The 22500-nt window shown below is 42.4% G+C and overlaps 2 protein-coding genes across 3 annotated transcripts in view; both read left to right on the top strand.

Moving 5' to 3' along the window:
* Window positions 1–16606, top strand: part of stx3a (syntaxin 3a) — a 22801-nt gene extending 6195 nt beyond the window's left edge. For both annotated transcript variants that reach the window (XM_023397217.2, XM_023397218.2), the window contains exons 7-10: window positions 1324–1397; window positions 2425–2559; window positions 11858–11968; window positions 13946–16606. In XM_023397217.2, coding sequence (XP_023252985.1) covers window positions 1324–1397; window positions 2425–2559; window positions 11858–11968; window positions 13946–14023 — 398 coding nt within the window. In that variant the 3' untranslated portion in view covers window positions 14024–16606. The remainder of the gene's footprint in view (window positions 1–1323; window positions 1398–2424; window positions 2560–11857; window positions 11969–13945) is intronic.
* Window positions 16607–17324: 718 nt separating this feature from the next.
* LOC147817195 (lysine-specific demethylase 2A-like) overlaps window positions 17325–22500 on the top strand; it is an 8528-nt gene continuing 3352 nt past the window's right edge. Inside the window, exons 1-3 of the mRNA XM_087171464.1 lie at window positions 17325–18064; window positions 20914–21052; window positions 21446–21533. Coding sequence (XP_087027590.1) covers window positions 18029–18064; window positions 20914–21052; window positions 21446–21510 — 240 coding nt within the window. The 5' untranslated portion in view covers window positions 17325–18028 and the 3' untranslated portion in view covers window positions 21511–21533. The remainder of the gene's footprint in view (window positions 18065–20913; window positions 21053–21445; window positions 21534–22500) is intronic.

Genomic DNA, 22500 nt, shown 5'->3' with positions numbered 1-22500 from the left:
ATGTGCATTTTATGACTAAAGCATGAATATTTCAGCAGATCATCTACACACCCTGAGGTTTTATTTCAGACATGGAGGCAGTTTGTATCTGACCTCTGGTGATCTTGAGAGGTCATTGACATAAGCATTGCATTTTTCCAGTTTTTGTCCTATTTCTCCATTATATATACTATAATCATGTATATCTTTGCCAAAATTTCATTTTTGTTATAATACAAATTTGTATTTGCTGCTGTGGCCATGTAACATAATAACCAGTTTTGTACCCCCCACCACCACCACCACCACCACCACCACCACCAATTCTAGGTGTTAATGTAGCTATAGCTTTTTAAAAACAATGATAATTTTTGCTGTGTGTTCTATGGAATTACTTGACTAGCTAGCAGATTAGCAAACACTCCAATCAGAAGCTAACATGCTAGCATTCACACAGCAGTGGTGCCCCTGCAAAATGGGTAAAATCACAATCCACCATCTTGCTTCCGCTCTGATTTTATTCTGAAAGTCCTGACAGGGAGTTGTGATTCCTTTCTTTTTTACACTTCTTTCAGATGTCTGTCTGCCGCTGTCTAACACAGTTTACAAACTGTGTCAAAACCAATCTCCCTTTATGCTGAATTCATCTGGAGTATCTGTTGTACTGTTATTTATTTATGTGGTGCAGTATGTAAGTGTTTTAATTTGAAAGTTCAGTCGCTGCTTACTATCTAGGCCTGGCTAACCCCGCCTCAGGTTGTCCTGCCTGCACCAGGTCTCTGGTCTGTCAGACGGACTGTAACTCCACCATCTTGGACTGCAGCTGGTGAGAGTGGTTCTAGTTCTGCTCAGGTGGAGAACTGGTTCATGTGGAGCTACACCAAACTCACTTAGACTACAGAGCAGAACCAGAACTACTGTCTCCAGCTGCAGGTAGCAATTAACATGGTCTGGTTAGCAGAGACTGAACTTTTGAAATTAAATATCAAATATAGAATTTTTTTTCTTTCAGGGTTCATCTGAAAGTAGATCATGTGTCAAAAATAAGCCTGTCCATTTATTTAAAAAAAAAAATCATATTATCAAAATAATCTGACAGGCCAGTTTTGGCCCGTGGGCAACCAGCTGCCAACCACTGGGCTACACCCAATCAGTAAGATTTCGGCACCCCCCAGTGGTCACAAACTGTACAGGGTACCTTTAATGTCAGTCAAGTATAGAGGTGCTAAATCCACTTAAAATCTGCTGCTATCAGACAAGTATTTGTTGTAACTTCAGCTGAAGCAGCTGCTCACGGATGTTTATGGCAGACAGCTTTATAACTGTCCTCTCTGTCCATCACAGCGGGGAAGACAACAACCGACGATGAACTGGAAGAGATGCTGGAGGGAGGCAACACAGCCGTCTTCACTGCCGGGGTGAGACTCACAGTGTGTGGAGAAGATAACACAACCAGAGCCTCATCGATGAGGCAGTCAATCAATGAGACTGTCATCCTGTAAAAAACGAGCCTATAGGTCGTCTATGCAGCAGCTTATTATGACCCAGTTAGGTATTGATGCTAGGCGACATCTAGTGGTCGTAGTAATGATGACAGGAGCAAAGGGAAGTGTGGTGATGTAGTATAAAGAGAGACAAAGTCCATGTCAGGAGGAGGTTGTGGTGGATGGATGAATATGACGCAGGAGAGCGGTGTTCGATTCCCATGTTTCTATTATCCATAACCGTTTTTTGTTATTATTGTAACCATGATAACAGAGATCATCTAAAGTTGAGGAAGTACTTATTTGAACAAAATCATGATCTTTTCCTAAACTTAACCAAGCCATGGCCATTATTATAGTAACCATGGAGATGAAGCGAGGTATGCCGCTCTTGGTAGAGTCTGCGTGTTTATTATTGTAACCATGACAACCTGGGTCCAGTATGCCTGCCGCCATAGGGAAGCTATTTCAGGAGACACTCCTCTGGGTCGTATCAGAGAGTTAAAATCACCTTCAGGTTCTTGGAATCAATTAGTTGATTGATTTTGATAATTAGTTAATTGTTGATGTTATTTTCAAGCATCATCCTGGTTCCTGCTTCTAAAATGTGAGACCTGGCCACATTTCCTGGTCCTCCATGACAGGAAACAAAGATCTGAAAACAAGGGATTGAGAATGAAAGTAATTGTAAGTTGCAGCTCTGAACACGACAACAGATAGTCACACAGGTGGAGTCCAGCCTCACCTACCTGCAATAGAGTGAGTAGCTGTCTGGCTCAGTGTCTAGACTGAGCAGCAGGTTGCGTCTCTGAACTACCACTGACTGTCATTAAATGTTTGAGTGTGTGAGTCATGATCTGTGCTTATGACAATGAGACAGTTCAATCTGCCTGTTTTCATACACTGTCATAATCATAATTTATTCTGCCCCCACCCAACCCCTGCAAACACACACACACAGATTACAGAGTCTAAGATCAACCAGCAGGCCCTGAATGAGATTGAGGCTCGTCACAAAGACATCATGAGGCTGGAAAGCAGCATCAAAGAGCTCCATGACATGTTTGTGGACATCGCCATGTTGGTGGAGAACCAGGTATATATAGACACACACACACACACACACACACACAAACGACTTAAATTTACAGTGTTGAAACTGTGCGGCTTGACCTAAGATGTGCAGAGAGCTTTCTCTGATGCAACTGTTTTACACCTGGATTGCAGCCTCAATGGACAAAACATAACACATAATGGACTGTCCAAACATGAGGTAAAGAGAGAGGGAAACTGGATTCCTCCCAAGTTTTTGGAACCATTCTGCTTACTCACATAAAGTGGTGAATGAATTTAATAAATGTCAGAATTGATGCAAAAAGTCCCTTATTAATCAGAATACCGAGTAGACTCCTGGAGTTCGTTTTTTCAGTTTCTAATGAGCATCAGTCAAACATCTTCATATAGTCTACATTTCGGCTAAACAGTGAATATCTTCTCCAAAACTCAAACCACCAGAATTCTTCATACACTCACTCAGAAAGTTTCCACTGTCACTCACAACACACTGACTGAAAAACACTAACAGGAACAAAAATGAATCAAAATTCCAGGGCTGCAATAATGACAACAAAAAACTTCAACATGTACAGTATAACTCATACTATACAGTACTGTGATCATGAATTCAGCTTCATCCACAAAGATGACTGTATCCGCAGTTTACCTGCTCCATGACTCTCTAAATGACAGTAAATCAGTGTTACAGTATCTACATGTATAGATGTGTATGTCTCTGGTTATTGAACAGACATCTTACCTGCACATATTGATACCACAGTTCTTTCACATGTTCACTAGTTACAGTGTACAACTGCTTCAAACTGAAATTGCAATCAGCTGTTTTTCAATTATTTCATTTTACTGGAAATATTCTGCTGAGATTTTCTATGTCAATATGGGTCCTGCCGAAACACATGAGTTTTGCCGTCATTCTGTTTTGCATGTGATAAGTTTTGAAAACAGTGTGTTAGCATTTGCAACATGTCCTGCAAATATATAGTGTTTAGCTGTTTCACTGACTGTCAATAGTTCTAACAATGTGACTTCAGTTTTGACCAATGATTGTTCTTTCATCTTGTGTGAGGACACTGATCTTAAAAGAAACAAAAAACTATATCACATCAGTCAGGAGGGAAGTGAAATCAACACTGATCTCAAATTGACCCATCATTTTTTCATTCCTTACTTCTTTGTCTCAGAGCAAAACAATAAAAGACACAAAGAGGTGTCAGTTAGCAAAGCAAAAACCAGGCCAAAGAAGGTTGGTAAAAATAGAGGATAAACGCATAAAAGTCAAGAATGAAAAGCAGCTAAAAGCACAGAGTCACTCCAGAGTCACCCCCAGACCTCAGCTGAAATATCTTCATCCCCGAGGATGAAATTGTTGTGCAGCCAGATAGATCACTGTAGCATTTGACTACAGCAAAACAGTGATTCACACAAAAATAGTTTATCAAACAGATTCTAATCAGTAAATCCAATGCAACAAATACTATAAATTCATAAATAAACAAAAGGGTCCAACTGGTAAAAAAATAAATAAAGTGTACAATATAAAAATCACAATGAGTTATTTAAGAAACCAATAGCAGCAGGGACAAAAGTTCTTAAACCTATTAGTTCTGTACCAGGTGTTGGTTGGACCCAGTTGCAGCACAAAACACCACAGGTAAGACTGGCAATGACTTTTGTTCACAGGAATGAGGATGAACAGGTGAGCAGCAGTGTAGTTCAGATTAATACACAGGTGAGTAGTCTATGGTGACACACACACACACATATCTCATTTCAGCTGCCAGACAAGTCTGCTGTGGGATATGTCCCACGAGGGTCCAAACAGACCCTTTCTGAGTTGGTATGTGACACACACACACACACACACACACACACACACACACACACACACACACACACACACACACACACAATGTTGTCGAGGGAGCAGGAGGATCAGAACCAGGAAGGACCAGACAGGCGGGTAATCAGAGCCAGACGAAAGATCAGGAAACCAGCAGGGAAGTACTCACAAGATGAGCACTGCAACATCGGGGCTGGAGAACGCCAAACAGCCACAGGCAAATGGGAACCAGGAAGTGCACAGGCAGAATTTGAGGTCGGGGACAGAAGGCTGAGGCATTTACTGGGGCAGAGACAACGCAGGATGGTCAGGGATGAGCAGAGTTGATACCAGAGAATCTGTCCAAAGATGAACGCTGGAAAGTCTTGCATGAGTACAAAGAACAATCTGGCAATGAATGAGTGGACCAAGTGTCAAGTTTGTGGTTAAGCTGGACCCAAATGCAGCCAAAAACACAAGGGAGTAGGTGGAAAGAAATAATTTTAATATCAAAAAAGTGACTATTTACAACACACACAAGGAGCATGAACAGGAACCAAAAGCACTAGGTGACACGAGGAACCAGAAGTACAAGGAAGACAAGGACTTAACCGGTAACTCCGGGGACAAACTCAGCAAGAACCAGAAGCTCGAGGTAACAAGGACAGGCAACACCAGGGACATGAACATACAAACGGGAGCACAGAGACTAAATAGACACAAGGGAGGAAAGGGTGATTGAACACAGGTGAAACACATTAGGGCGAGACAGACAATCACCAAACAGGGAAAAAGGACAAAGACAGGAAGTACAAACATCAAGACACAAGGAAACCACTACAAAATAAAACAGGAAGTGACAAAATCCAAACATAAACTCAAACATAAAATGTCTTGCATGGCAAACCATTACACGAAGGCTGCCTAAATACTGGCTTGATTGGAGATGGAGTGCAGCTAGGAGCAACAGGTGGGTACGGTGAGAAACACTGAAGCAGCAGGTAAGAAGCAGAGCAGGCTGTGACAAATTCTGCATCTTAGCAGTTTGTACCTGTGACTGGATGGAAGCAGTATGAACTCGAACTCGGAGACGTTTATGTCCAGGAAGGACGCGTCAATGAATTCAAACATTGCAGGACTATCATCCGGATCCATACTGCTGAGGAGCTACACAATGACCAAATCATCAGCAAACTTCAGGATGTGGCTCCCCACATAGTGGCTTTGACTAGCTGCACCAGAGTTTTTGAACTCTCTAGGTGTGATAAAATCATGTTAAGAAATGTGCATGTCTCATCAACAACCCCCCTACCTGACCTGTAAGCAAATTGGAACAGGTCTAGAATTTCATGGACCATGCTCAGAAGGGCATCCTTTACAATCCTCTCAAGTTACTTCATAATTAAAGAGGTAAGTGCTACAGGCCTATAATCGTTAGGTGACTTTGGAACTTTGTTTTTTGGCACGAGTACAATTATGGACTCCTTCCAAAGACAAGGAACCCTCCGGAGCCAGAGTGACGAAGTGAAAATAAAGCAGAAAATAATCTTCAGTAAACAACCTCCGATGCCATCAGGGCCTGGACTTTTCCTAAATTTACTGACCAAAAATGTCTCAGGACCATGTTCCTGTCAACATGCACATTGTTCTGCATAAAAGCAACATCCATCCATCCATTTTCTTCCGCTTATCTTCTAGTAGGGTCGCAGGGGGGCTGGAGCCTATCCCAGCATCTTTTCGGGCGAGAGGCGGGGTACACCCTGGACAGGTCGCCAGTCCATCGCAGGGCAAACACAGACAACCATTCACACTCACAGCCACACCTATGGTCAGAGTATCCAATCAGCCTAGTCCCCATTTGCATGTCTTTGGACTTAGTGAGGAAGCCGGAGAACCCAGAGAGAACCCACACAGGCACGGGGAGAACATGCAAACTCCACACAGAAAGATCCCGCGTCCGAGCCGGGACTTGAACCCGGAACCTTCTTGCTGTGAGGCGAGAGCGCTAACCACTGCACCACTGTGCAGCCTTAGAAGCAACACAAACAGACAATTCATCACTAAAATCATGGACATTCAAACTATTATAAAACAAGTTAAATTCATTATGCAGGTCACTTCTTCTCATGCATCCCCATTATCACCCCCTCCCATGCAGGGCATGAATTACCAGATGCAAACATGTTCCCTACTTTGTCCTTATAATTTTGTTTAGCAAGCTAAGTTCCCTTTTCAGCTTTTGAAGCTCACTGAACCGGGTCATGACCCCTTTTTTGTATGATATTACATTGATTAGCTGTTTTTTTTTACTATATACCTTTGTGGCAGTATCAGTATAGGAAATTCCCTAGGCAGATAATATGTTCGTAGGGATACGGATAAAAGTTCGATGTCGGAGGTGCATAATGTTTCACGTACAAATACCATTTTGCACTACATTTTGTTAACATAAAGGCACAAACCTCCACCAAGTGATTTATTGATTACTGTGGCGTCTCTGTTCAGCCAAAAGGGTTCACCAAACCCCTATTTTCCAAATCAGAATCAGAGTCTTGCTCTTTGAGCGTGTTTGGTCATGAGGGGAGAGTCGTACAAGAAGGTGATTAAGTGATTCAAGATGGCACCGCAGATGGCTGCCTCGGTGTGTTGGTGCGCATTGTTTTGCCTTATCTTGTTTGCTAATTCGTTTTCTGCTGTGCTACCCAGAGCTCTTTCACCACAGAAGAGCTCATAAACATCGAGGAAACAACTCCAGCGGATTTGTTTCCCACTTTCCTCACATCATCTGCGGAATTTTGGGCCATTCTGGTCAAAGGTGCTCTGACCGTTGCTAACTCAGTGAAGTGCCAGAGGAGAGGGAAACCTGCCGGTGCACTTGTGCACCTCCGACAGCCCAGACTTAGCACACCGCTACCAGGTATGTTTCTCTCCAACATGAGCTCGCTGTCGAACAAACTGGATGAACTTCAGCTAATGGTGGAGAAGAACAGTGACTTCGCTTCATCTTCGTTTTTTTTGCTTCATGGAGACGTGGCTGTGTGGATCAATACCAGACTCTGCACTGCAGCTGGCTGGATTCAAACTCTTCAGAGTGGATCGCGACACAGAACTCTCTGGCAAAATGAAAGGTGGAGGAATCTGTTTCTATGCTGACAGCGGCTGGTGTAATGACGTGACAGTGATGCTGCAGCACTGTTCTTCTGACCTGGAATCATTCTTCATAAACTGCAAACCTTTCTACTCCCCTGTTAGTTCACTTCATTCATTCTGGTTGATGTTTACATTCCCCCACAGGCACGTGCAGGAGGCACAGCGTGTTCTCGCCGACCAGATAGTGTGTATGGACCCTGACTCCCTAGTTATTGTCCTCTGTGACTTTATCAAAGGAAACCTCAGGCATTACATTTTTCAAATACAGTTCATTAAATGCCCAACCAGGGAGGGGAATATTTTGGATCACCGTTACACCACAACAGTGTTTATCATGCTGTCCCAATGGCTGCACTGGGCCACTCTGACCACATCATGGTCCATCTGATTCCTACATACAGGCAGAAACTAAAATTCTGTAAACCTGTTGTGAGGACATGAAAGCAATGAAACAGTGAAGCCATTTGAGGACCTTCAGGCCTGTTTGGATTGCATTGACAGAGATGTGTTCAGGACCGCCACCAACAGTCTGGATGAGTTCACAGAGGCTGTGACATCCTACATCAGCTTCTGTGAGGACTGCTGTATCCCAAAACGTGCCAGGGTGAGTTATAACAATAACAAACCCTGGTTCACAGCTAAGCTCAGTCACCTACAGTGGCAAAAGGAAGAAGCGTTCAGGAGTGGGGACAGGGACCGGTTTAAAGAGTCAAAGTACAGGTTTAGCAAGGTGGTGAGAGAAGCTAACTCTTTGTGTCACTCCCCTCTGGCAGGAGGCTGCGGTCATTTCTATTTATTCTTTTCTCCATATTTCTTCACATTTTATTGTAAATATTCTATTTTATTTGATCTAATTGTTAATTATTTCTACTTATATCTAAACTGCACTGCTTACTAGTTTTCATCTTTGTTTATATTTCTTTTGTTCCTACTATGTTTATTGTTATTGATATGCACCAAAACACCATGGTGGGAGACCATCTGAGGCCCACCTGCCGGTGGTAGGATGACAACAGGTACAAAGCCTGAGTTTGTAAAAGAAAAAGCAGCTAACCGAAAGTTAGGCCATAAAAATACGTTTTAGGTTTAGATATGAAAGTCTGAATGGAGTCAGACAGTCTGATATCAGCAGGGAGGTTGTTCCAGAGCAGAGGGACCTGATAGGAAAAGGCTCTGCAGCCAGCTGATGTCTTTTTAACTCTGGGAACAGACAGGAGCCCTAAATTCTGGGCCAGAGAGCACAAGAGTATAAGGTTTAAGCAGATCACACAGGTATGAAAGAGCAAGTCCATTTAGAATCTTATATGACTCAAAAGAACCTTAAAGTGTGATCTGATATGGACAGGAAGCCAATGAAGGGAAGCTAAAATTGGTGCAATATGGTCAAATTTTCTGGCTTGACTTTACAGACAGCTAAAACGCCTTTCAAGTGTGATAAAGTTAGCTGGGTGGCTCTAATCAACGTCACACAGTGATACCAGGCAGAAGAATTGCATACAATCTGTACCCAGCAATACCTGGCTGTGTGGACGAGGCAAAACGTTAGCCACATTAGCTGCCATGCTAACAACACACGCAAGAGGCTCTCATGTACATACAGTAAAGCAACATAAAATGGTGAAACTTACAGCTCCCAGGTTTGAAGTTGGGTCTCGGACAGTCGGTGCTGATCCGTGCTTTATAATCCTGCACTGTACTGGCCCTCGTTGAGAAAGCAGTCCGACGTCAAATGGCCTGGTACAACTCCTGAAGTGTCCATCAAAAATAAAATAAAACAAATCTACTGGGTCTTCAGATCCTCAGGCGTAGGGGGTAAAAATACTTCTGTGTTGGTTTGTACAGTCAACAACTGAGCAACGAGCGTGCTTCGTTCGTACCTTCGACATAGTTTTACCGGAGCCGTGATGCGAGGGAGTAAACGATAGCGGCTGCAAGGCGGATTCAGAGGAACACACACCTAGCTCGGGGAGTGTCACCCACCTAGGGGAGGTGTTATTTCCCTTCATGACGACATCAAGGGAAAATCTCCAATTGGCCTGTGTGAGCACACATTTTCTGAAAGGTGGAGCAAGCAAAAGACGGAGAGGATGGACTTTTCTCATGTTTGGGGATTTGTAGACAGGCCGGGGACACATATTACTGATAGAAAACCATGGAAAAGTGCATTTTGCATAATATGTCCCCTTTAAGGAAAGCCCCAGGAGCTGATGGTATCTCCCCAGCCACACTGAGACACTGTGCCACCCAGCTATCACCAGTGTTCTCAGCCATCTTCAGTCAGTCCATCTCTGAATGCAGGGTTCCACCCTGCTTCAAATCATCCACAATTGTCCCGGTTCCAAAGAGGGACACGATCACATGCCTGAATGACTACAGACCTACTGCTCTGACATCTGTAGTCATGAAGTGCTTTGAAAGATTCATCCTGTCCTTCCGCCAATCAATCACTGACCCCCTGCTGGACCTGTATCAGTTTGCCTACAGAACTAACCGTTCTGTGGACAATGCTTTCAACCTCAGCCTTCACCACATATTACTGCACTTGGACACACCTAGTTCCTATGCCAGAGCCCTTTTCATAGACTTCAGCTCAGACTTCAATACTATCATCCCCAACCACAACAAGCTACACCCTATCTATGAGTGGATTACAGACTTTCTAACCAACAGGAAGCAGCAGGTGTGGCTTGGCCCCCACATGTCTGCCCCTCTCACCACCAACACTGGAGCTCTGCGAGGCCATGTCCTCTCCCCATATCTTTTCTCCCTGTACACCAAAGACTGCACCTCCAGCCACCCCTCCATCAAGCTGGTCAAGTTTGCTGATGAAACCATGGTCCAAGGCCTCATCAAGGACAATGATAAGTCAGCCAACAGGGACACAGTGTCTCAACTCACAGCATGGTGAACAGACAACAACTTGGAGCTCAAAGTCAACAAGACAGTGGAGACACCATCCATTTCTCATCAACATCTCAGCTGTAAAGGTGGTGGAATCTGTGATGTACCTGGGCACCACCATTACCTTGCGACCTGAAGTGGGTGACACACTCATCAAAGGTCATCAAGCGAGCCCACCAGAGGATGTACTTCCACAGGCTAGTCCGTAAGATGAATGTCTCCCCAAAGGTTCACTCCCAGTTTTACAGAGAGTGTTCTCACCTCCTCAATGACTGTGTGGCACCCTGCAGCCACTGCCCACACCAAGCACAGACTGGACCACAGTGTGCACACAGCTACCAGGCTCACAGGCTAGGAGCAGCTGCCTATGCGTGTACTGCATGACACCAGGGCCAGGACACGGGCCAACAGGATGCAGACCGAACTCACCCAGCCTACTGCCTCATTAAAAGACTCCCATCTGGCTGTAGGTTCTGCTTCATCCGGACCATAACCACAAAACACCAGAGTAGATTCTTTGCAGGTGCCATCACTCTCCTCAACAACCCATCCTAGTCACCCAATTGCATCCCCCCCACCCCCCACCCCCAACTGTGCAATACAACTGAACTCAAAACAGCAACACTTAACCGTGCAATAATTTGCAGTGTAATTGTATTGTATTTCTTAACTTAAGATTTTATGTTGTTTTAATTGAATGTTTTATGTTTGTTCCTGCCCTCTTGCCCTTATATCACCAAGTCAAATTCCTGTGTACTGTGTACATTTGGCGAATAAAGCGATTCTGATTCTGATTCTGATTGTGATAACTACTGTCTCTGATGTAGCATATACAGATTTATTTCTCAGCACCTGTCACAGCAGGGAGTCAGACGTGCTGCAGTGTGCTGCATCAGTCTTTAGATTCACTCAATCAAACTAAAATAGAAAACTATACTTCTTTATTAAAAATATTTCTGATCTGGCCCTGACAGTCTTCTGCAGACACGTCCACATATCCAGCATCACTGTGTCCAAGAGTTGGAGTTTATACAGTTTTACTTCTTTTTATATGTAGATGCAGCAAAAAAACTACAGCGATTTAGTTTGAACCATAAATGTACCGGTGTTGACACAACTACGTGACCATGTGTAAAATATAAAGTAAACACATAGAGGTTTTGGTGGTGTCTGACTGACTGTCTGTCTAACTGTCTGTTTGTCTGTCTGTCTAACTGTCTGACTGTTTGTCGGTGTGTCAGTGTGTCTGTCTGTCGGTGTGTCTGTCTGTCTGTCTGTCTGTCTAACTCGCTGTCTGCCTGTCTGTCTGCCTGTCTGTCTGTCTGTCTGTCTATCTGTCTGTCAAATTGTCTGTCTGTCTTTCCAACTGTCTGTCTGTCTGTCTGTCTGTTGGTCCTTGTATGTTCTTGTCTATCACATTACTCCATCTTGTCCCGCCCACCTCCAGGGTGGCATGATTGACAGGATCGAGAGTAACATGGACCAGTCAGTGGGATTTGTAGAGAGGGCGGTGGCCGACACCAAGAAAGCAGCCAAATACCAGCAGGAGGCACGCAGGGTAAGTTGATTCAACAGCAACATGGATGTAATGACCTGCTGAAACATTGTTAAAGGTCCATACAGTCTGAAGATAGAGTACATGTGTTGTTTGATTATAAAGCAGGTCTAGGTTCAATGTTAACACTGTGAAAGTTTCAAAGCGCTCAGTGCACAGAGAGATGCACGCATCTTGTATTCAGAAACTGAGCCTTCAAACCAGCTGTCAGGACTTCTGGAGCTTTGTGATGTCATAACAAAGCAGTCATCAAGCCCCACCCACCTGGACCCACCATCCAACCTTGCAGAATTTAGTTTCTCTGACTGTTTACCTGAAATCTGCTATAGTTTACACTCAGAAAACAGTCAGCCAATCAGAAAATAGGTTCAAAGCCTGACAGTACAATCAGTGTTTTGTTGCATTAGTACATTTTGAGATGTGACATTAACTTTTGTACTGTGTTGGTAAAGTGTTTTGAAAAAGTCATGTAATAATAATAATAATTATTGCCGCAAGCGGCAATTCGCAGGTTCTAACCATTCTGCGCTCATTTGCAGTGAAATTGTAGCTAATTAATGCTTTGGTAGACCTACTCACTATAAGAAACTGAAGATATCTATCAAGTTTTATGATGATGAACAAATGTTGCCCTTTACAAAGACATTTCAGTCAATGGCGTGTTTTTTTTGAGCGATCTTGCTCATTTGTAAAAGAAATGTACCTCTCAGTCACCTAAGGCTGTATACCAAATCTGGTATTGATAAAGTAAAAATTCGGAACATTCTATTCATGTTACTGTTTTTAATGTTATGCTAATTAGCTCCATACCTACAATGGTAGTCGCTATTATCACAGAGGCTATTTAAAGAGACTATTGAGCTGTGAGGTACATTTGAAGACAATAGGACTCTCAGTGTGGCGAGTGCAACCTTTCAAATTTTGTACAATTTCAACTCTTAAGTATACCGCCACCATATGGCCGAATGGGATAATATTTTTCATCAATCAATATATGGCACTTCAGATTTTTGTTAATACTCACCTTCAGAACATGTGTACCAATTTTGGTAAAAATCTGTTCACCAGATTTGTAGGTATGTATTTTTGGCATTTATGGCGCCCTCTAGAGGTCAGGATCAGGTAAGCCTATTCCCTGTTGCGGAACATAGATATGGACCAAGTTTCATAATGATAGGACTAATGGTTAATGAGTTATGGCCAATATTAAGTAAGCCCCACCTTTTGCAAAGATATTTTACTTGATGGCGGCTATATTTTATCACTGATCTTGCTCATTTATAATAGAAATTTGTATATTCATCTCCCAAGGCTGTATACTACAATTTGGGTTAGGGTTTTATAATCTCAAAATTCATAAAGTTCTTTTCATTTTACTGTTTTTCAAATTATCCAAATTTGCAAAAAAAATTATCCAGGCGCACTTTAATGGTCCAGGGGCTCTTTTGTAGAGCACACTGAGCTGGACTTGTGTCAAATTTCAAGTCTATCAGACAGTGTGAGGGGCGTGGCCTTTTGAAAATTACTCTTTTGAGCCATAATTACAGAGCCACCATGTGGCCGATTGCATTCATACTTCTTGGGCCAGTAGCGCACATCATTTCCAGTTATGTGGCCAAGTTTCGTGTTTCTCGTTCATTCCAGCTCACGGCAATCTGAGCCAAGGCAGAAGATAATAACAATAATAATAATAATAATAATAATAATAAACCTGAGCAAAAACAAAAGGGTTCTAGAACCCTAATAAACAGCTGTTTTACTCTGAAGTTGGTGGTTTAGACACTTCTGTGGTTCACTCTTACAGGGTGGAGAAAAACAGGACCAGGCCTTGAACCATTTGCGTCTGGTCTTGCCCCCCTCCTAAATTCAGATTGTTGTGTTGTGCTGCTCTGTCTAGGATTTGTTCGGACTGATGTTAAGAGCAAAGTTGTGGGGGGGGTTGTCATCTAACACCATCTTCCTGTCTGTGTCTGCATCCAGAAACAAATGATGATCTTCTGCTGCTGTGTGATTTTGGCCCTGGTCCTTGGGTCATTTGTCTACAGCTTCATCAAATAGAGATGCTGCAGGAGGCCGCCCACCAGCTGAGTCCACAGTAGAGGATGGGTCAGAGCCTGGGCTCAGTTCACTGTCAGTACAACTCATTTACAGTAGAAATAGAGGTTCCACATGTTTGCATTCAGACTCAGTTATTTCTGTACCTTTATCAGGGTGCTCCACATTAATATTCAGTTTCAGTGCTGTCTGTGAATAATTAGTTATGTCAAAATGGAACTGAGCTCTCAAGCAGTGGTTCCCAACCTGTGGGTCAGGGCCGCAAAGGTATTGCAAGTGGGGCGACAAATTGTTTGAAACTAATTATCTTTCTAAAAAATGTTGAAAAACTTAAAGCCAATGATAGGAACTCTTATATTGTTGTCTGCCAGACCATATCATATACTTGTTTGTATCTGGGTCTGATGCAATCCTGAAAGTTATCATTAAAATAAAAAGTGCTCTGAGAACATATTATTTGGCTCCTGTATTGTTATGGGGTCAGATAAGGGCAACCAACATTGTTGAGATTTTTAAGTGGGCCAAGAGTTGGAAAAGGTTGGAAACACTGCTTTAGAGAATTTCCACTAACCATGCTGCTGAATGGTCTTAGAAGAGATTTATCCGCCTCATACAGTCAGCATTCATGGAAAGCTGCAGAACTCATGGAGGGCCATATGATGCAGGAAATAAAAGTATTAGAGACACTTTTAAGTTCAAATACACCGTGTCAGAATGACTGCAGGGGAACCAACAGTCTAGTCCCAACAAAAACCTTGAACATTATAGGCTTCAGAAATGTGAGATGTACAGTAGAGCTGTTGTAGTGGATTGGTTGGGTCATATAGCTTATGAAGTGAAAAATCAGTGTGTCTCCTTTAGAAACTGGTCAGAGAAAATGCTCCACAATCAACAGGCGTAATTTGAATGTGAAACACGTCTTTCGTCTGTGGCTCTGACCTCATTATGATTACTACTGCAGTGTTCATGAACCTGAGAGGTGTTAGGTGCAGGATCTGTCGTTAACGCTGGTGCACATGTGTAGGACTTTTCAGGAGTGTTGATTTTAGCCAAATAGTTTAGTTGATGAGCTAAATCTGCAGAGGGAAAAAAGAGAGAAACCGAACCAGATGGTGGCAGTAGATGAAAGGTGACTGGGTCTATTGGCAGTTTGTTGTTTGCCAGCAGGATGTCTTGTTTGTTTTTATTTACCCCTTTTACATATAAAAATCTGTCCTCATGTGTAGGCTCTGTTTGTATCCCAGTCTCCATTTCACTTCCAACACTGTTGAAGCTGAAAGAATTCCGCAGGTGAACTTGTATCTCACATGATTGAAGTGGTGAAGGATCTTTTCTCACATTATTGTTAAATCCAAGAAACAAGTGAAATGTGTTCTCAGTGAGTCCAGAGTGAATAGCAATGGCTGTTGGCATGTGAGTGGGTGAAAGCTCAACCCTTTTTAGCAGGAGTACGTCACACTGTCTGTCATCATGATGCATCTTTATGAAGTCAGTATCGTAAGAATTGAGACAGCTGTCATTATGCTTTTGTACTTGTGTCTATTTGTGTTGTGATGTCCTACTGTGCCAATACTTATGCTATCGTCGTTATGCATCTAACGATACAATTCATATCATGTTGTGGATAAGCACCTGCTGTGACTGCTGTGTCAAATCATGTTTCAATTTAATGAAAGGAGGAAGCCACTTTCCTTCAAGAATCACAGATTGGGATGTTGAACTGATTAACAGATTATTGATAGCAGATCCTGTATGACCTGAGAATAGAAGTAAATTCTGTAGGTGTCATATTAGAAAAATGGAAATAAACACACCCCTGCTTTATTTGATTACACTGACTACACTGCCTTGGAGGTGTTTTACTGCTTCAGGTCTTAATTACTTGTGTATTTATTACAACAATCGCTTTCATTTTTAATATTTTTTTAAAAGGACTACAGCTGTATTTCAAACGAGGCCACTCTTGTTTCATGCCATGGCTTGACTTTGGTTGGTCTTTGACATTTGCATCCTTCCTCTCACATGTAGGCAGCTACACTGACACCTCAGCTCACTCTTGCAGTGACAGACCACTCTTGTAATCCAGATTCAGATTTTATCCTCTGCAGTTTTAGCCTCAGTGTCCACAGGCTTGAAATGAGCATCAGTCTACCACTCAGTGGTAGACACATTTAAATGGATAAAATGTGTGTCCCAAAAATAAGATAACGTAATATCTTTCCACCTACAACCTGGGTTGCTGGATCAGCAGTGGGTGTCCGCATGACAGTAGCAGGAGGACTGCGCTGCCAGCTCTCCCTCCTAGGAATGATTCAAACACTCTGTCTGAAATGTGCATTGACGAGGACATGTTGTAAATTGGGTGGGACAACTGGTCAACCATGGTTCAATCAGAGAGGCCACTTGTTAGTTTGTGTGACATTTGGTGGAAATTACATGTAGAGTGACTGTGTGTGTCCTTCTCTTCCTGCTTACATTCAAGGCCAGTCACTTTGTAGCAGTTTATAAGGGAATGTATTCCGTTGTAAAATAACGTCTTTTGTAGCTCTGTCCCACTGACGGAAAATAAAAAATCAGTCTGTCATATGTTTTTGCTTATGAGTGTTCATTTATATTCTGTTTCGTTCCGTAAAGCGCGTCAGTTTGGCGTGTGCCTCTGGCTCGCCGTACTCGAGCCGTGCGTGTTTGAAAGACAAGTCGCGGCCACCAATCACAGGAGCCCTGCAACATTTTCCAGCCAATCCACGACCGTTTGTTCTAAGCGCACTTCCATTTAAGGCCCTGCAGGCACTTCCTCATTGAGGTGAAGGCAACAAAACGTGTCCCTGCGATGTGAGCCATTAGCTGGGGGAACACAGCTCGCAGAGGACGTCATACGTCTCGGATCAGTGGCGGCGGCTGGAAGCTGACGGACCTTTGTGAATATGGGGGTAAGGACTGTGAAACGAGTTATTTTTAATACAACCCTGGTTATTTCTGAGTGATGACTTGTGATATCGGGTAATAGGGGTGGTTGTTACCGTGTTTATGTCATTGCATGATTGGCTACTTGTCTCGCATGATCGCGAGTTTCTCCTCTAAGTAACGGCTTTTGGACATATTAGCCAATAAGGTTTAAGTTCGTTTTCAAATTGTGCTGTTATTGGTAGCTTGCCAGCTCCTATGCAGTCATATTGGCTACTTTTGTCCAATCGCAGTTCACAAATCTTCCACGTGAGTGACACTGCTCTAGTCCAATGAACGCGTCGCGGGCGTATCTGTGATTGGTCCAATGTACGTTTGTGGGCGGGACATAGTGATGTTTTGTGATGGGATGGAAAATGGCGGCTGTTCGGAGACCGCATTAACTTTATACTGTTCTAGTGATATGAGCAGCAACAATGTACGCCCTTTTCTCGCAGATTATGAGAAATATCTGAACTTGGGTCTCCTAACACGACTTCAGGTCACGATGGGTTTGATGTCGTTGTGAGCAGGACGCTTTTCATAAAGCTAACATTAGCTGTACACGAATTGGAATAGAAAGCTAGGGACAAAGCTCGAGTGTTCAGAGATGTTATGATAATTGTGTGTAATTGTTCACTTTAAGTCATTTTAGGGCTGTAGCTAGCTAGCCTCTTTAAATAAGCCGTACATGAAGCCTTTCATATTCCGTCGGTTCCTAAAAAGTGTGACAACAATGAGTGAATGTGAAGAACGGTTAGACCAGGAGCGATTAACGTTAACCTAGATGACGTTGAGAGCTCTATAAAGACATCAGAGAGCGAGTTGTCGTCTCGGGTAATGTTGGCCAAACAGTGGTATCAGAAGTTAATCACTGTTGGAGGTTGAGTTCATTCGGCTCACTAGGAAAGCCGTGAACACACGCCTTCCTGCTGCTTGTTTACTATCCAGAGGAGCCATGTGGCGGCCGGGTATAGCTTAGTTTTCAGATGGGTCCACGGCAATAACCCGCGTCGTCGTTAAATACCCGCGTTCGGTTGGACGAAGCTCGGTTTCCCGGTGACAATGGCTGAATCTAAGCCACGGTACAGCAAAAGACTGGTAAGTTTAAATTTAATTTTCCCGCGTTGGTTCTCATTTGACTATCAGCATGGTTCTCTAAAATTAAGTCACCAAACGAGACAATGTTTGTGTCAAAAAAAATGCTGTGTGTGTTTACTTGCATGTTTTGTAGAGTGTGGTGTTTTATTTTTGTTTTGTCTTTTTTTAGTAACCATGGCAACATATAAAAACAGTGACACGGTCTGGTGTAACCAACAAAGTTCAGCCTCTGGCTAGTGTCTGTGGTAGAAACTAACTTTAAAATAGCTCCCACCATGTAGACATTGTTAGTTTAAATTAAAATAAGATGTGTTGAGATGGCGTTTAAAATGAGAACCCTGCTGTATTGACTTAATAAAGAGGATTATAAACTGAAAAGTATAACTATAAAAATTATTATTATTATTATTATTATTATTATCATCATCATCATCATCTGAGGGGGAATAAGCAAGTGTGAGATGTGATTTTAATTTTATTGTTACATGGCGAATCAAGATAAATAAACCATCCTGACTGATAACATAAATTTGCAGATACATTGGTGGGAGTATACATCGACCAAAAAATGGCAAGTACAGAAATACCAAAGATAAAGAAACAGTTAGTCTACCAGAAAGTAGAGCTTATTTTTAGGCATCCACAGTGCTTGTGGAAAAAGTAAGTGAACCCTTGGATTTAATAACCGGTTCAACCTCATTTGGCCCCAATAACCTGAAACTAGCTCCGCCAGTAGCTGCTGATCAATGTTCAGGAGGAAATTTGACTGTTCTTCTTTTAAAGAAATTCTTCAGCTCAGATTCTCAGGATGTCTGGTTTGCACATTTCTGTTCAGCTCAGTCCACAGCATCTCTACTGGAGACAGGTCGGGGTCTGACTGGACCACTCCAGACGTAGGATTTTCTTTGTCTGAAGCCATTCTGCTGTAGATTTACTCTGATGTTCAGGGTCATTTTCCTGCATCACCCAGCTTCTCCTTAGCTTCAGCAGGTGACAGACACACTTATTAGGAAGAGACCCTGATAAACTTGAGACTTCAGTTTCACCTTGATGTTGTGGTGCTGTCCAGAGGCAGAAAATCAGCCCCACGTCATGATGCTCGCTTCACTTGTGGGATGATGATGATGTGATGTTGGGGTGTAGTGTGCAGTGCCCTTTGCACCACACATTGAGCTGCAGGTTTTTCCCAAACAATTCAACCTTAGTTTTATCAGTCCAAGAAACATTTTCCCAGCAGCACTGTGGAGTGTGTAGGTGCGCTTTATAAACTTGGTAGGACACCATGATCCATACAACCATGATGTGTGTGTCTGTGGTGGACTCATGAACAGAGATGTGAACCAGCTTCAATGATTCGTGAAGCCTTCAGCTGTGGTTCTGAGCTTTTTTTTAACGTTACTGCTCATCTGTGTTGGGCTGTTGGAGTCGTCTCAGCTGGACTTCAGTTCTATAGAGAGGAACCACAGTCATCTCTCTTTGTTTGTCTGACTGTGGACTGATGACGATCTAAACTCTGACACTTTCAGCTTCATGCTCATCATCAATTTTTCATCACAAGTTTTCTGAGATCTTTTTTGTGAGGCATGGTTCACATCAGCTGGTGCTTATTGTGAAGACTAAAAAAATATTAGTGTCTTTACAAGTCAGTCTCTAACCCAAACCTCCAATCTCGTTTCATTGACTGGACTCCAGGTTTGATGACTCCTGACTCCAGTTCACTTTATTTAATGCCATGAGCTGAGGGGTTCACACACTTTTTCCAACCTACATTGTGATAGTTCAAATGACATTTCCAATATGCACAAGAACAAAACAATGATTTGTTTGTGGTTAGTTAAAATAGATTGTGTTTGTTAATAGTACACTTGGTTGAAGGTCATCTGACCCTATTTAAAGACAAATCTACACACACAAGGAGGTTATTCCAAAGGGTTCTTACTTTTTCTTGCCACTGCAGATGTTTCCCATATAAGTGCCATGTGAATACAAGAAGAGATGGACCTGTTCACACTCAGTATTAACATGTCTCCAGTGACCACTTCAGATGATGTCAGTAGAGTGGTTGGTTCTTGAGAGGATGTCAGAGTAGTTGGAAGTTCAGAGGACCTCTGTAGAGTAGGCAGTCCTTGAGAGGAAGTCAGTGGAATAGGCTGTGGCCCAGGACACATTCACGTTCACACTGCTAAAAGAATGTCCAGTTGGATTTTAAAATTCATCTTTAACCCTCTTAGGCCTACAATTAAATTTTAAAATACCCTTTTTGTGTTTTTCATAATAAAATTGTCATTTTTAAAAGTTTCACCAAGTGCTGCACAGATTCAGAATCAGCCACAACCTCATCTAATCATACGTGTCACTCAGTAAAGACTCAGCACAGTATAATGGAGGTTAATAGTGCATAAAACAAACCTCAGATTTTTTCCTGGATAATAATACTTTTTAAACCATAATAAAGAAGAAAAAGTTCAACACAGAAAATTTTATATATTTGTTCTAGAGGTGATCTTTATCTCATGAGATTTTCTCTGGAGCAGGATTTATGAAAAATCAGCTCCGCAGCCTCTGCTGCTCTAAATATTTGACTTTCCTTCTGATTATTCTGTCACTTCAATAAACTCAGAACATCTTCTGAGTTTAGTTTAAGCAGAAAAAAAAAGGTCACGTCTGTATCTGAAATGGTCCTGGAGTAATGATGCTCTGTGAAATTTGGAAGTGTATACTGCCATGTGTTTTTCTGGGAGTAGGTTTAGGTACCATACAGTTCTGGTCCTCCCACAGTTTATCCTTCCTCTGTCACCTGTCTCTGCTATGCTTCTTTTACCCATCCCCCCTTTTGTCCCCTTCCCCAGAGGGCTGGTACCCGTCGACGTTACCATGATGACGGCATCTCAGATGAGGAGATTGACGGGAGGAGGATGTTTGACCTGGAGGAAAAAGTCAACAGTCAGCGGTTCAGCTCTGACCGGGTCCTTCGCATGGAGGGAAGAGGTGGGTTAGTCAGGGAGCTGTGAGCGTTTCACATGAACAGCAGCAGTAAGACTTACACACACACAGATCACATGACAGGAGTTTGAAATGTGCCACATACCATCATTCATGGCTCTCTGCAGTGTTACTGTCTGTCCAGACCACTTGCTCTAGTTTCATCCAGCAGTCAGGAATCATGAGAAAAGAAACAGCCAGCAGTGAATGGTTTGAAAACATCAAAAAATTGAATGGATGGAAAGACTGTTTGTTGTATTTCTAAGACTTCACCTACGAGTTCATCCAGAGAGGCGGGCTGACTGAGCCAATCATCTTTGAGAGGCCTGATGGACTGGGCATCAAGTAGGCATTTATTTTTCTTTCTTCTATCTACATCTACCTTACTACTGTGTTCAGGGTCAAATCGGATTATGGTTGTTGCAGCACAGCCTTGGATTTTGTTCAGACCATATCCATCATGAAGGGATCTCAAAACCATGGCCAGGTAAATGTTCCTAATTTAGGTATTGACTGATATGGTTTTTTCAGGGCTGATTGAATTATTGTTATTAAAGGTGACTGATACCGATATTTGGAACTGATATGCCAACACAAAACTATTGCTGTATATGGACACTCACCATGTCGTCCAGGTGTTTCTATTATTTTGTCCACCCCATTTATATCAGTGAATGTAGGTAAATAACAGAAATGCCTCTGTATACTGTAACACAGCTCCACACACTATGTCCTCCACAATGATCATCAACAACAGTCTAAAACTATTCTATTATAAACTGAAGATTATAATCTTCATGAAGAAAGATTAACTGCAGGACTGTTGGATTAAACTACATGAGTTTTATCTACATATTCCTAATAAACTGAACACTGAGTGTATATTATCAGTTGTATGCACAGACTACAAAGAGCCTCACTGGATTTAATTGGTTGATTTCGGTGCTGTTTTCACCTGTGAACTGATTCACCTGGTAACCTAAAGATGTTCTTTAATTTAATAGTTTTATCATATATTACTATTATTAACAAATAAGTTGTTTTTACCCCTCCCCTTTTTAAAATGTAACGCAGGATGATCTTTACGCAGATATTTATTTTATTGGTTATCGTTAGAAAAACATAACAATACAGATAATCAGAAAATGACCACTGATAATCGGTCGATCTGTACTCCTCTTCAAATCTTGTCTTTTGATATACTGTCATGCCTCTGCATCAGCGACAGCTGAGACCTCAAAGGATTGTCATCCATCCGTCCCATTCTCATGAATGTGACATCTGTCACTTTCAGTTCTAGCTATGAACTGGGCTGAAACACAGTACTGACACTTAAAAGTTGTTTGCTGCCATATTATTTTCTTATTTTTAAAGTGTATATATATATTTTTTTTTGGGGGGGGGGCTTTTGTGCCTTTATTGGAAAGGATAGTGGAGAGAGACAGGAAATGGGG

Source organism: Seriola lalandi, unplaced genomic scaffold, assembly GCF_002814215.2.
Source record: "Seriola lalandi dorsalis isolate HSWRI2012SDOR001 ecotype SW California unplaced genomic scaffold, Sedor1 jcf7180002055006, whole genome shotgun sequence".
NCBI lineage: Eukaryota > Metazoa > Chordata > Actinopteri > Carangiformes > Carangidae > Seriola > Seriola lalandi.
Note: the sequence above shows the minus strand (reverse complement) of the source record. Positions and strands in the feature narration are given on the sequence as shown.